Below are 11,027 nucleotides of genomic sequence, written 5' to 3'. Positions count from 1 at the left end.
CCCTCTCAGGTACCCTTCTAAAATTCCTGGCCAAACACTGATCAGATGGATTGGCAGGGAGTATGACCAATGAAGTGTGGCTGCAGGGGTTGTGGGTGGGGCAGAGGCAGTTCCTAGGAAAGAGGCCATAGGCCCCTGCTGAATTTCATTTTGTTCTGAACTACTGTTTTGCTAGTGCAGAGGTTACTTTGAGATTTATCTTTGTCTTTAAAGTATGTCATGTCAGCCTTTTTTAAAGAAATTGTGGATTAAATTCCTTGGTTCATTCAGGCCATCTAAGTGTAGTGTATAAAAAAATCAAACTGCCATTCATGTGGCTAAGAATCCATGTATTCCAGAATCAACATTGGTTGTAGCAGAAGAGCTGAGAGTAAATTTAGGATGCCTTCAGGATGGAATAAAATTCATGACATCATGTGGTTTGTTTGCTTTGAAGTAGTCCTGAGTTTTTGTTTTTGTGGAAGAGAGAGTAAACTTTTCTTGTTGTTGATAATACCATTTTAGTAAGCAGTTTGCTGAGTTTCTATTTTATTACAGCACAGTGCTTTTGATTTGCTTTGCTGAAAAGTTCTATTTTTAAAAAGTGCCAGGATATAGATTCATTTTAAGGCTGATATATTTCTAAATGAATATTAGTACCCGAACCATTTCCCATCAGTACTCATTTCTAAAAAACATTCTTATAGAAAAATCCCCAAAATGTAACAAAAATCATACTTAAGGATTCTGACACTTTCTTAAAGGAGTATTATATTTTTTCATTTATTTTTTCCCAAAAGATTATCATTAGTGTTACCCAAAAGCAACATATCTCCTATGATTCCTAATATAGTACTGAGCACATAGTGGGTGCTCACTTAATGTTTTGATTAGTCAATTTACAGTTATCTTTCCATATTCATTTAAAAGATATGTAAATAATAAGGGGTGGCCTGGCTGTCTTATTCTGTGGAGCATGCGACTCATCTTGAGGTTGTAAATTCAAGCCCCATGTTGGGTGTAGAGATTGTTTAAAAATAAAATATTTTTAAATAAAATTAAATAGAATATACATAAATAAAGTACTTTGGGCAATTAACTCCAAATCAAGATGAATTCTGAGGCTTTTAGGACTGCTTTTGAAATTGAGACGGTGTTAAACTAAAGCATATGTTTTTTGTTTTTGTTTTAAGATTTGTTTACTTTAGAGAGCAGGAAGGTGGGCAGGGGCAGAGAGAGAGGGCGATAAACAGACTCCCTGCTGAGCAGGGAGCCCTGCCTGGGGCTCGATTCCAGGACCCTGAAATCCTGACCTGAGCCAAAACCAAGAGTCAGATGCTTAACTGACTGAGCCACCCAGGTGCCCCATTAAAAAGTAATAGTAATAATAATTCTCTCACAGCACAATTTTTTTTCATAGTACCATTTTTTAAAAAGATTTTTTATTCATTTATTTGAGAGAGAGAAAGCACAAGTGGGTTACGAGGCAGAGGGAGAAGCAGACTCCCGACCTAGCAGGGAGCCCGACATGGGGCTTAATCCCGAGACCCCGGGACCATGACCCAAGCTGAAGGCAGACACTTAACCGACTAACCCACCCAGGCGCCCCCATAGTACCATTTTTAATGACTTCACAGTATTCCACTATATATGGATGTACAATTTCATAATTATTTGCCCAACTATCTTACTGCAGTAATTGTGTTTCATACACATTTATTTTTTATTTTATTTTATTTTTTTTAAAGATTTTATTTATTTAGAGACAGCCAGCGAGAGAGGGAACAGAAGCAGGGGGAGTGGGAGAGGAAGAAGCAGGCTCACAGCACAGGAGCCCGATGTGGGGCTCGATCCCAGAATGCAGGGACCACGCCCTGAGCCGAAGGCAGACGCTTAACTGCTGTGCCACCCAGGCGCCCCGCATACACATTTATTTTTTAAATTGAATTTTATGTCATGTTGTTTTCAGTTTTATGTGATAATAAGCAATACTGCACAATCGTTTAACACTTGTAGTTATTTTCTTAGAATGGAATCATGGTAGTGGAATTGCTGAGTCAGAGCATGGCCTGGATTTTCAGGCTTGTAATACATAAAAATGCTAACGGTTCTCCAGAAAGATGATAATGAAGGTGTCAGCAGCAGCATAGGCGAGTGCTCTTTTCCCAGCCCTTTCATAACATGCTGATGGTATTGGTTGCTGTGTTTTTAAATATTTAACAAATTGCATAAAATAGCCATAATTGTTTTTAAAGTATATTTATTTACTGAGATTATCACTTGTTTTTATTTATTTTTATTTTTTAATTAATTATTATTATTATTTTTTGGTGGGCAGCAAAACAAGGTTTATTGAGCGATAGCAAAGTGATAGTACAAAGCTCCCAAGGAGGGAGGGGACCCGAGAGGGTTGCCTATCACTCGTTTTTAAACATTATAAACAAATTGATAAAATTAGAAAATTTTAATTCGGACAGATTTTGGATCAGGGATTTCCCAACCTGGTTGTACTCCAGAATCAGTCAGGAAGCTTTAAAATTCAGCTATATTTCCAAAGCAACTCTGACTTAGAAGATAGAGTAACAATGTAAAAGTCCTAATGAAGAAATCAGCTTCCCTCAGGCTATTGTCTTCACTCTGACATACTGATAAATGTGCATGAAAAACGTGGTCTTTTTTGATACTTTAATCAATAACATTTTAGGTTTCTCTTAAGCATTTGTAGCTCTTGACCTTTCTAATTGGTATTTTCAGTGATATCAGTTAATATTTTAGAGATGAAGAATTTGATTACTAAAATCATTTGATTACTAAAACTATAGCAGCTTGTTAAGAAAATGTTTTACAGGGGCGCCTGGGTGGCTCAGTTATTAGGTGTCTGCCTTCAGCTCAGGTTGTGATCCTGGCGTTCTGGGATCGAGTCCCACATCAGGCTCCTCCACTGGAAGCCTCCTTCCTCCTCTCCCACTCCCCCTGCTTGTGTTCCCTCTCTCGCTGGCTGTCTCTCTCTGTCAAATAAATAAAATCTTAAAAAAAAAAAAAGAAATTGTTTTATGGATGACTTGAATTTATTTTTAGACTCCTCACTTAAATCTTATTTTTTGTTTTGTGTTTTTCAAGGGTATTATAATCTAATCTTTGTGATATACTAGTTGGCTACCTTGGAAACAGTGGTCATGATGTGACAATTTATGTTTTGTAAGATGCTAGCACTGATTTTGTTACATAAGTCTGGTTCCTGTATTCTTCCCGTTTGATCTATGGATCTTATTAAAAATAGAAGATGATAGCTTCTATCTATTACAGTAAACGATGTAATAATTGTGTTTGATACACAATTTTATTTTTTATATTAAGTTTTATGTCTTACTCTAATACACTAGACTTGAATATAAATCCTGTTACCATATGTAATTTCCAGTCCAACAATTGCCTGGTTGTCATATTTTGATAGGTTTGGGGATAGTTTGATGTAGGGATAGTTTTTTTTTTTAAGATTTTATTTATTTGAGAGAGAGAGAAAGCGCACGTGTGTGAGCTGGAGTGCAGGGAGGGGCAGAGGGACTAGCGGACTCCCGCTGAATACAGAGCCTGGGATCATGACCTGAGCCAAAGTCAGACACTTAACTGACTGAGCCACCCAGGTGCCCCTAGGAATACTTAATGGTGATTTGTTCCCCCCAGCACTGTAATTTATAGACTTTACATCATGTCAAAAAATGAGCATATGTGTTTGCTCTGGAAAAGAAGATACTGAATTTCTTAAAGGTGGTCTTAGGCAGTTTACTTAGTAAAAGTAGTTCGGATTGATTGCAATAGGTACACCTTAAGGTTAGGCAATATTAGGTTATTTCTCATTAGGACAGAGTATCTTTGGAGTTTTGTTTTAGTAAATAAAGGTATCTTTGTTATCATCTTAAGGAATTTTCACATGGAGCCTTTCCTTGAAGGATTTAATTTCATTTTTTATTTAATTACTTATGTCACTTACTTACTAAAACATTTCTCCAAGGTGGTCAGGATAAATTTTGGGAGCCAGTAGTACTGGTTATTCTCCTCTAGCAGACAAGCAGCTATAAAAGATGATTTGAGATTATTACCTTTGGGATTAGGATTAGGGTTAGATCGTCATTCTGTGTCTATCCATAGTTTATGCTGATCTGTGTTTGTAGTTTTATAGAGAATTTTTGAGTTAAATTATAACCTGCTATCCTATAATGCTTGGTTAAATTTGTTTCTTCCTTGTATAAATGTAATTGGAAGTTTATTTTGTTCTGTGGGCTTACATATTGATTTTGACCATTTCCAAAAAGGTAGACTTGATAAATTCTGGCTGTTGACCAGGTATGTCTTTACCTCTGAAGTACATTTATCATATTATCTGAAAGGTGACAGTTAAAAATTGAATGTTATGTTTCTCTCCAGAGATGAGTTTAAGGATGTTTGTTTTCTTCTTTATACTCTTCTGCATTTTATACAATTAATGTGAATTATGTTGCAATCAGAAAAATTTAAGAAGCTTCCTAAAGGAATACTGTCTAGCCATTAAAAAGAATAAGCGGGTGGGTTATAGTGACACAGAAATATATATATATGCGGTAGTGTCATTGGAAAAGAACACTAAATAATACCACAATTACCACAATTGTATTTTATGTGCCTTGAAAAATATAGGAAGTAAATTCGAGTGAAAGAGATAATTTAATGTTATTAGACTCCCTTTTTTTCTATAAAAGGTCTATAAATTCTACCAACACTAAAATTATTGCACCCTTGAGAAATGTTTTCAGTGTGTGCCCATTTTTTTAAAGCATACATAAAAGCTATCGGATACCCAGGTAACATTGATATTCTCTTCATTCATCAGGGGGAAAGAGTTTCTTTCTACAAACGGGCCCAAATCCTCGTGGCAGATACGTGGAGTGTGTTAGAGGGGAAAGGAGACGGCTGCTTTGACGACATCTCCAGTATCACCATGTTTGCCGACTATAGATTACCTCAGGTTCTTGTTCACCTGGGAGCCCTGAAATACTCCAAGGAACTACTGGAAAAGCTTCTCAAAGGTTTTCTGGCTTAATTAAGACATTCTTTATTATACTATGAATTGTGGTTGAGTCTCTGTCTTATTTCTTTCACAGAAGTTCTCCTTTCCTTAAAAACAAAAACACTGTTTATTGTTAAAAGCACATGTAAGGAAAAATGCAGGGGCAATTGAAGTAACAGAAAATTGCCTTTCGTTGTTGTATACTATAGAATGTAGGAAATTACACTATTTAGTCATTTTAGTTTCAGAGCCTCATAATAAAATGAAACCAAAGTTTCTTAACCTGAAGGTGTGTGATGGCCGCTAGGTCCATCAGGGTGGTATTTGAAGAGTGTAAATTGAGCAGGGAAGAGCACACTACACTATGGTATCAAAGGTGGCCTGAGAGATAGGAAACATGCAGTGGGTTTCAAGTCAGGAGGCTCCAAGGTCTGCCACGGGATTACCTTGCACGAGTCACTTGCTTTCCTAGGCTCATTTATTTACCATTAGTGGATTCGATTATTGATTCTCAAGAGCAGGACCCTTGTTATAATAGCTGAGCATAGAAAATTATGTTTGTGTGAAAATTAGCTTTTTAAAAAAAGTTTTTGTTTAAATTCTAATTAGTTAACAGAGTGTAATATTGGTTTCAAGAGTAGAATTTAGGGGCGCCTGGGTGGCACAGCGGTTAAGCGTCTGCCTTCGGCTCAGGGCGTGATCCCGGCGTTGTGGGATCGAGCCCCACATCAGGCTCCTCCACTATGAGCCTGCTTCTTCCTCTCCCACTCCCCCTGCTTGTGTTCCCTCTCTCGCTGGCTGTCTCTGTCTCTGTAGAATAAAAAAAAAAAAAAAAAAAAGAGTAGAATTTAATGATTAGCTTTTTGTTTTTAAACATGTCTTTATATAAGAAAAATAATTACATAATTTTCACATTAATTTCTCTCTTTTGGGTGCAGTATTTTCAGCTATTTTTTTCTTAATTTTTAGAAGCAAGTAGGGTTTTTTTTGTGTTTTTTGTTTTTTTGTTTTTAAGATTTTATTTATCTATTTGAGAGAGAGAGAGTGTGTGCACACAGCAAGGGAAGGGGAAGAGGAAGGGGGAGAAGCAGTCTCCCCACTGAGCCAGGAGCCCAATGTGGGTCTCAATGTGGGGCTCAATCCCAGGACCCTGGGACCATGAACTGAGCCAAACGCAGATGCTTTACTGACTGAGCCACCTACGTGCCCCCAAAACAAGTAGTTTTTATGACTGAATAGTTTTCTCTTGTGAAATAGGTTTCGGTCACCCAAATAAGAATAACACAGAATGTAAAGATACCATTATTGCTGTGGTTGCTTCTAACTAGTTTTTATGCTGCCTTAGGCAATCCATTTTGTCCCTCTGTTTCTTCATTTGAAAAGTAACAAGCTGTCTTCTGTTGTAATGCTCATGTCCCAGATCATTAATTGTTGGATACCTTAAACATTGCAGCATCCAGGGCTTCTTTTCCACATGGCCATATGCAGCCGATCTTTTTTGGCCGGTGTACACTGCTTGTTCCTGTCCTTAAACATTCTCTTGCCTGGTCTCCCTCACCCAAATTTTCTTTTTTTCCAGTTCAAATCCTACACGTCCCTGAGGGCTTGGCAAATGCTACCTCCTCCACACAGCTTTTTCCAGCTTTCCATGATTTGCGCCTCTTCTTCTGAATGTAGCGCCCGGTTGTCTCTGCTACTGTGAGGAAAACCCTGCTGAGAAGGGAGCTTGCAGCACAGCTGTACAGAGCGGTCTGAGTTTTCTCCTGCCGTCCATGGCAACTGCAGAGGCCCCTTTCCAGATGTCCAGCGGCAGCTGTTGTTACTGCCTCTGTTATGTCCAGAGTGTGAACTCATTTCTTTGCCTCTTAGTTTATTTAAGCAAAGCTGGATTTTTTTTCAAAAAGTACTGCACTAGCACACTAGAGAAGCAGAAAGTATAAACGTAACGTAGTACACACAAGTATAGCACACTAATTTTTAAAAAACTATCTTAAGTGGGGACGCCTGGGTGGTTCAGTTGCTTAAGTGGCTGCCTTCAGCTCGGGTCATGATCCCAAGGATCAAATCCCGCGTCGGGCTCCTTGATCAGTGGGGAGCCTGCTTCTCCCGCTGCCTGCTGCTCGCCCTGCTTGTGCGTGCTCGCTCGTGCGCTCTCTCTGACAAATAAACAAATAAAATCTTTAAAAAAAATTATAAAGTGAAATCTAGAACCAGGAAGCTCGACTAGCTGAGGTAGCACCTTCCTTAACTGATGTGCTACACTTATATATATATATTTTTTTCCTCTCCCCTCTTCTGAATCTCTCCAGGTCGGCCCTTGGAAGACCTACCCAGATTTCTGTCCATTTTATCTTTTTTTAGCACAGTGGTAAATACAGTCTTTTCACTTTATTTTAGTATGAATTTACTTGTTTTTTCTGTCCATTTTATGTTTAACCCATCTCTCACCAAAGGTGTATTTTTTAGCCCATGGTAAATACTGCCAATCCAGTTTGGCTAAATTTAGATTCTTCACTGTGATTCTAGGGCTGACACCAGTCATGGTATTTAAGGCCCACCCTAATCCAGTATGACCTTATCTTGATTACATCTGCAAAGATCCTATTAACAAGTAAGGCCACATTCACAGGTACCAGGAGTTAGGACTTGAATGTGACTTTTTCGAGAACACAGTTCAATACTACAGTTACTTACTGGGTGAAGGGGACATAAGTAATGCTATTTAAGATACCAGGTGACAGCGGAACCTAGTGGGGCTGGGACATTGTCCTACTTTTCAGCGGATCACAGGGCCTCTTAGGTACTGTGAAGCTCTGTGAAAGGGTGCAGATTGGTGGCCAGAGGCCAAATACAACCTGCAGGTGTGTTTTGTTTGGCCTGGCCAGTATTTTAAGCACTTTTAGTTACTTACTAACCCTTGACAAGTATGAGATTTCACATAACAATCAGACCTTTTTTTTTTTTTAAAGTAGGCTCTAAGCCCAACATGGGGCTTGAACTTACAACCCTGAAATCAAGAGTCGCATGCTCTACCAACTGAGCCAGCCAGGCACCCTAAAAACCAAACTTTCTGACTTGGCTTGTAAAAGGGGAGAAATATGGGAACACTGGGTCTACCGTTAGACCGGGCAGCACACATTCTGTAGCTGACGACAGCTTGCTGACGAAGGCTGACGAAGGCTGCGGCCCTCCCTTACCCTGGCTCCCTGATCCTTAGAGGCAGTTGAGTTGAAGAGCCCAATTCTAGTCTCAGTGGCAAAGCACAGCCAGTGCCCGTCTTGCAGGATCAGCTACACCCGGGAGGTGGGCATTGAAGAGACTGCGGGGCCTGTGGCGCGCTCAGCTACAGATTCAGGGAGGGCTTGACTGAAGGATCCTGAATCCAAAGAACAGTGGTGGTCTCCCTTGCTCAGGTTAACAACTTTGATTTCCTGGGTTCTCCTGATGCGCTTAGGATGTACCTAAGACAGTGTTAAGTTTTCAAGTGAGAAGGCGAGGTGTTGTTTATTTGGCCCCTTGGAGTCCTCCCAATTTTGCAATTTTTTTTTCCTGGCATCAGATCCAATTGTAAATCCTTTGTTTTCAAGAATTTAATAATCTTGCTGTCATATTTTTAAATCTCTGGTCACCCCATGTTTGTTTAGCAGCTGTTTATCGGGGAGCTGGTATGTGCGGGGTGCTCCGCCACCTCCCAGGAACATTGATGCAGGCCAGACACGGCCCCTGCCCTTGTGGAAAGTGCGATTGTAAATTCATGCCTGAGTTTCGAAGTGGTTTAAATCAAGTCTTAGTCGATTTTACGTCATTGATGCTCAGTACTTCTCGCTGTGTTTTCTTCCCCCTTGCAGGAGAAATGCTCTCATACGGGGATAGGCAAGAGGTGGAAATCAGAGGGTGCTCACTTTGGTGTGTTGAACTGATCCGGGATTGCCTTCTGGAGCTTATTGAAAAAAAGGGTGAAAAAACTAGCGGAGAGATCAATTCCGTTCTTCTGGATTATTACTTGTGGGACTACGCCCGTGACCACAGGGAAGATATGAAGGGAATTCCCTTTCATCACACGCGCTGCATATATTATTGATCCAAAGTGTAAACGGATCCGAAGAAGACTTGCATTTTTGTATCACATAATCATTTGTACAGTTTTGCCTTGATAGTAAGAGAATGCAGTAGACGTTACAGCAACAGGAAACGTGATTACCCAGTCTCATTTAAAAAATGTTTCCCGACTTACCGCTCTGTATCCCCGACTTTGTCCTTTGTCTGCTTGCTGAATTTTGGTTAGATTTTCCCTTTCTGCGGGCACATGACAGGAATAATGAAGGAATTGTAATGCTCTCTTTAAATCTCACATCTCTTAAAATTAATCATGCCTTATAATGTGATTAGTCATCAGTGATAATATTTCATAAGTTCAATTGGTATCTTTTCTCAAGATGTAGTAATTTCTTATATATCTTAATCCTTTGATATGGGGGGTAGGGTCTGAATAAATGCTGCGTCTTTTGTACAATCTTGACAGCTTATTTTAAGCTTTTTATTGGTATTGACAAGAGGTTTTGTACATCGTGATTTTCAGTTTAGGAAACCTATCTAATATTCCTTTTTTTTTTTTTCAGTGTAACTGTATTGAAATTGAATAAAGGTTTTAAATTTTTTTCTTAAACCTGGGATGGATTATTTTATTAAAATAGAATTTACCACATATAATTTTAAAAGATTTACAGTGAAGGGCAGTCGGTTAAGCATCCTAACTCTTGATCTCAGCTCAGGTCTTGATCTCAGGGTTCTGAGTTTGAGCCCTGCTGTTGGGCTCCACTCTGGGTGTAGAGCCTACTTAAAAAAAAAAAAGGTTTAAGTGAATTTGATTATTTGCTTTATGTTGCAGAGATTTCATTACCTACGAAGCACTCATTTCCCACCTTCACCCCCACCTTCCTTCTAACATAATCTTGATTTTTGTTAGCTACCACCCTTGTCAGCTCACTGTGACTTTGTGCGAATGAAAAGGCATCCTTTCCCCAAGCACTGTACTGCCATCTGCTGAAAATTTGTCATACTAACCTTACAAATGACAATAACTGAACGTGAAGGCTCCTGGGCGCGCCCCTCCCCCCTCCCGTCCCGTTCCCCGCCCCGCTGCCCCCCCCCACCTTGTGCACTGCACAACTAGCACCACCGTAAGTACTGCTTTGTATTTATCCCTCCCCTTTGTGACTCAGGGAAGGTGATCCACCTTCATCTCGAAAGATAGACCAAATTAATATGTTTAATGGTGATAATCCTATTCTCTGCCGGTGATTGCTTTAGTAATGGGTATATAATCTCCTGGCCAGTGACACTGGAGGGGAAGTCTGCTGGGGGAAGCTTCTGGAAAAAGGTTTCTTCACTTTGAAGAGAGAGGTAGAGGAGAAGGTCCCTCTTCCTCTGAGCCGTGTTCTGTCTGAACGTGATGCCTGAAGCTGTTAGTAGCCCTTGTTTGGAGCCAGAGCCCGGCTGTTCCTATCCTGCTGCCCCTGTCCCAGCTGCGGACCTCATTCCTGGGCTGATAAACACATACCTGATTGCCACAATTTTCAGTGAGTCTCCTGTAACTTATAGTAGAAAGCATCAAAACTAATAGTTTGCAGTTTAATCTGCTCTCAGGAGATTCCTTCTGCCGCCCTCCTGCCTCTCTTCCTCTCCTGCCTACTCCTGTCCCCTTCCTTTCCCTTCCTCTTTTTTCTCTCTTCTTCCTCCTCCCACTTCTCCCTCTTCTCTCCTCTCTTGCGTTCCTCCTTCAGTCTCAGCCAGCTCTGGGCTTCCTGTTTTCCTAATCCATCATGGAAGGACAGGGAAGTTGGTCCAGTGGTGCTCTTTTGTGTCCAAGACACAGCTGTCTTTTCTCTTGTGCCACTGAGCATAGCTTGGACTCATGACCCCAAATGGAGTTATAATCTGGGGAGCAGGACTGAAGAAGCAATGAAGCTGAAGGGGGCAGGGGCTGCCAGGAAGGTTCTAGCAG

At 40.2% G+C, this 11,027-nt stretch overlaps 1 protein-coding gene across 1 annotated transcript in view; it reads left to right on the top strand.

Annotated features, from left to right (window-relative positions):
• Window positions 1-9,257, top strand: part of C17H9orf64 (chromosome 17 C9orf64 homolog) — a 12,506-nt gene extending 3,249 nt beyond the window's left edge. Inside the window, exons 3-4 of the mRNA XM_002915019.4 lie at window positions 4,847-5,042; window positions 8,872-9,257. Coding sequence (XP_002915065.1) covers window positions 4,847-5,042; window positions 8,872-9,104 — 429 coding nt within the window. The 3' untranslated portion in view covers window positions 9,105-9,257. The remainder of the gene's footprint in view (window positions 1-4,846; window positions 5,043-8,871) is intronic.
• Window positions 9,258-11,027: the final 1,770 nt, after the last annotated feature.

Source organism: Ailuropoda melanoleuca, chromosome 17, assembly GCF_002007445.2.
Source record: "Ailuropoda melanoleuca isolate Jingjing chromosome 17, ASM200744v2, whole genome shotgun sequence".
NCBI classification, from domain to species: Eukaryota; Metazoa; Chordata; class Mammalia; order Carnivora; family Ursidae; genus Ailuropoda; species Ailuropoda melanoleuca.
The sequence above is the reverse complement of the archived record's forward strand: the minus strand, read 5'-3'. Positions and strand labels throughout refer to the sequence as shown.